We start from the raw sequence: 4204 nt of genomic DNA on the forward strand, positions 1-4204 counted from the left end.
GTTAAGCTAGTGTAAGCTTTATGTACTGAGTTAGAAATTTCTGTGGGATTTGTAACCTATATGTATACTTCATTTTCCCTCTAATTATTATCTACTCTTGTTAATAGCAAGAGTAAATGATGTTACTGACATGTATGTGGAAAAGGGATGACCATAGATATACATAAATATAAACTATTACGTCCTGCTATTACCAAGCCTTTATTATAATAACACTAAATTACTGTCATGTAGAAATACCTTGCATTCTTGCTTCGTTTTCTTGACTCATTTGTGATATTTTTTCTTGCAATGTATTTTCTCTACTCTCAGCTTGTTTTAGTGAATTTTGTGATTGCTCAAATTCTATTATGAGATAAGCACAACTCAACAGTAAAAATTATTAAAGTATCAAACACACTTCTTGTTAAACTATCAATCGTCAGCTTCAACAGATTTTCTTTTTCTATTGTTAATAAAAAATGAAATTGACAGCAAGTTTGATATTAATTACCTTGCATTTTTTTTTCTTTCTCAATTTGTTGTAAGCTCATTATTGTGATTTTCTCTTGTAACAATTCTATTTCTTGATTACTCTTAACTATAATCATGTTTTACATATAAATGCATCAAATTAGCAATGATAGTACATTATATTATACTTTCATTAACATGTTGATGTGATACTTCAGCATACTGTTCAATCCTCTCATTGTGTCCACCTATACACATACCGGTAGAGTGATGTACATAAGAAAACTCATTTTAATCATGTTTTAAATATTTGGCATACTGGTACCTTTTTTCTCAGCTTGGAATAAAGCAAGTTGCTCTTCTAATATTTCATTTCTTATTTTCAGTTTCTCATTCTCCTATTATATCATTATCTTAACAATGAAATAGTTCACATTTCTCACTAACTTCTTCACGTTCTGTTAAATGTGATTCTTTCTCGTGTAGTAACTGCTTTGTCTCAGCTAATAATAAATTTAGTGAACTATCACAATGACATAATTTATACCTGCTATTCTTTTGAACCTATGACTCTCTGCTATACTGGCACTCAGAATTTTGTTTTTAGTATCTAGTGTTTTCTTCAATGACTCTGCTTCTTCCTTCAAAAATTTTTCTTCTTTCTTCATTTTCATAATTTCCTATGAAATAAGTAAAATTAACAAACTGTACAAGATAGAATCAGTTTAACTGCCTAGTATGCATTGCAATTATATATACTTCATTTATTTAATAGGATGAATTCCTATGCAAGTCATACCTCATTTAAAGTATCCACCTCCTCTTTACTATTAATCAGTTGTACACTCAATGACAGCATCAATTGCTTCAATAAACCACTTCTAGTTGATATTAATATGGAAAATTGATGTTCATCTATCTATGTCGTAGTAGGAGTGGAGGTGTCATTTACCTGTTATTAATAATAAATATCAGTTCATAAAATAGTCTATTTGCCTCATACACAGTGCAGTATCCAATGGTTAATCTCTTCACTTTGTTTTCTTTCAATACATCAATATCATTAAGAGCAGTTGTAATTAACTGCTCAGATAGAATCAAAGGGAAGGAACAAGCGATATTGACAGAATTATCTGCATCATTCGCATATACCCTGATATGAGGTGAGAATTTTAGAAAAAGATTTCGTAAATATATTGTGACATCATCAAGTATCAATTCGGCATCTTTTTTATCAACAAGAATGGTGATCGTTTCACATTGAAGTGGTGAGACGTTTGACAATATTTCTTCCAGAGATTGATTTTTATTAAGCTCCTCAACAGCTTCATTATAATCACGGACGACTTCTTTAGCCTCATCTATATTAAGTGTACCAACCAAAAACTCCAGCATACAAATGTCAGTTAATGAACTATTATCACTAATTAATTCTAAAATGTCATGTATACTTCGACACTGAGCTAATTGCTGTTGAAATGTGCTACTGTTAAATCTCAAGATACCTCTGATATCATTAACTGTAGAATCAGGGTCGCATTTGTTTGCAATAATTGATCCCACATTTCTGAACATATTGCTACGTTTAAAACGTAACAATTTAAGAACTTTAGCCATTGGAGGAGGAAAATCAAATTTTGGGCAGATAGCTGTATTAGAATTATAATGAAAAAACAAGCAAAAAACAATACTTACAATCTGTGTATCTCAACTCATTGCAGCAATATACTTCTCCTTTTAAAAGAAATTACAATAGATAGCATACCGTATAGGGAGTATATTTCCCAGGGAAACTATTTCACAAAAATCATATTTCAATTTTTTTGAGTATCATAATTATTGTGTTTTTTCACTGGATAAAAAGAAATAATTTTCAGAAATAAAAATTTTGTAAATATTTTAAAATTAGTGAAACTAAAACCCCAGGAAATATGGTATTAGATAACATAGTTATTTTTGAGGTGTAAAATTTTGTTAATGCATGCAGAGTAAAAATACTATAGATGATGGATACACTTACTGTATTCTTTTATAATGACAGTTCCTGTCTCAGCAGTTAGCCTGTTTTTCAATAAAATTTCAGCAAGTGCTTCAAGTTTTTGGTAATCATTACAAACAGCTTCCTTTATTTCAGTTAACAGAGCATGTCCTTGTATATCAGTTGAAGAGGTTTTCTCTTTTATCAGTTTTGCTGTACGCAAATCTCTAACCAACTGAGGTAATGCAGATGCAAGTGATGACTGCTGATCTGAGCAATGAGCAAGAATTTTACAAGCAGGATGTTCTATTAATGAATATTAAAACATTGCTTTTTTAATTGAACTTACTCTCCATATCTATTCCATCTGCTACTCCATTTTCTCCTAGTTTCCTCAATGCTGCTACCAATGAATAGATAGTAGAACCACCTTTAGTCTTCTGTACATCATCAGCTTTCAGTAACCATTTAGTAAGACACTCACGTAGACAACTCTCAACATCTCCTTTATTATTCTTTGTAATAACATCCAGTGTAGCAGAGTTTAGACCAAGATAAAGACCAAGATTATAGTAACTAACTCCTGAATAACCATTACTTCTTAGTAAATCAAGTACTTCAACAAGATCAGTAACTATTAAATATATAAAGTATATACTCACATCTACTTTGCAATTGATTTGTATTGTCTGCTGGTACAGGTATCACTTAGTCAGGCGGACCTGACCAGGTATCATTATGTACATCTATCATTATGATCCAGAAAATACTTACATAGAAGAGCTTCAAGCTCAGTTTTCCTTTTCGTTTCCTTCCAATTCGTTAGAAGACTTTCTTTTTATCCCTGCCATGAGCTTAAGCTTTGCAAAAAAGGTGGGGCTCAATAACAACGCCCACGTGATCTGATGATCTCATTGAAGTAGGAGGGGCTCAGCCAACTTCAATTTCTGGCTTTTCTGCCCTATCAGCAGCTAGCTTAAAATAGCTAGCTCAGCGCTCAGGTTTAGCGGTACGTCCGTAACGGGCTTGAAATCTCGTACGACCCTCTTTTGAATCTCTCTGGAGTCTTAGAATCCTTAGAGTTTTAATGGAGTCACCACCAGAGTGTCACAATCGGTCAAATGGATCCAGTCACAACGCGACTCACAATGGTACAGTGCTTTGCAGGTTGCTTGACTCTGCAAACTACGGTGGCCCAAAGCGACATTTCCTGTCCACAAGTGTCGTTTCCTGTTCACAAGTATCGTTTCTTTCATTTTCCTGTTCATGAACACATGTGTTGGCACGTGGTGGTCACGTGATCAAAGGAAAAGAAACTTGAGGCACGGGCGATTTGTTGTTTAGCTCGAAGTTTAGCTAGTTATCGAGCTAGTTGTAGTTCTTTGATAAAGTGAAAGGCTCTACAGACTACAGGACTAGTCCCATAATGGATTCTGAGCAGACTGAGCGTGAGTATTTTAGAGAGAGGCTTGCCGGAATGGGGATGACAAGCGCTAGCATTAAAATCATGGAGGAGGAAGGGATAGTAAGTGAGGGCATTCTCAAATCTCTCAGGAGAGAGCACATTAATAAGCTGTTGCCACTAATGAAAGTTGGGCAGCATGTGCTGCTTTATAGTATTTGGGATGATGGACCTCAGGTAATTATTAGCTCAGTGTGATATCCTAACTTGGTGTTAGTTACATGATACTGACATTTAATTTATATATACAGTCTCTTTCAAGTGCTGAAAGCATAAGTATTCCAGCTAGTTCACCAAGTAGCAGTAGCAGC

General features: G+C 33.8%; 1 protein-coding gene and 1 long non-coding RNA gene across 2 annotated transcripts; both read right to left on the reverse strand.

Moving 5' to 3' along the window:
• Window positions 1–240: 240 nt before the first annotated feature.
• LOC109586050 (uncharacterized) lies at window positions 241–441 on the reverse strand. The gene is made up of 2 exons (XR_002186788.1): window positions 401–441; window positions 241–345 (listed from the first exon to the last, which is right to left on the reverse strand). It is a non-coding gene; the product is annotated as an uncharacterized LOC109586050 (long non-coding RNA).
• Window positions 442–546: 105 nt separating this feature from the next.
• Window positions 547–3283, reverse strand: LOC109586044 (uncharacterized). Its single transcript, XM_020002212.1, has 11 exons — window positions 3206–3283; window positions 2781–3065; window positions 2474–2737; window positions 2149–2187; window positions 1450–2102; window positions 1253–1405; window positions 1001–1133; window positions 901–956; window positions 779–851; window positions 642–701; window positions 547–580 (listed from the first exon to the last, which is right to left on the reverse strand). The coding sequence occupies exons 2-6, from the start codon at window positions 2785–2787 to the stop codon at window positions 1373–1375; spliced, it is 996 nt and encodes a 331-aa protein (XP_019857771.1). The 5' UTR covers window positions 2788–3065; window positions 3206–3283; the 3' UTR covers window positions 547–580; window positions 642–701; window positions 779–851; window positions 901–956; window positions 1001–1133; window positions 1253–1372.
• Between the last annotated feature and the right edge of the window lie 921 nt (window positions 3284–4204).

This window comes from Amphimedon queenslandica, unplaced genomic scaffold, assembly GCF_000090795.2.
Source record: "Amphimedon queenslandica unplaced genomic scaffold, v1.1 AMPQUscaffold_12959, whole genome shotgun sequence".
In the NCBI taxonomy this organism is placed as follows: domain Eukaryota; kingdom Metazoa; phylum Porifera; class Demospongiae; order Haplosclerida; family Niphatidae; genus Amphimedon; species Amphimedon queenslandica.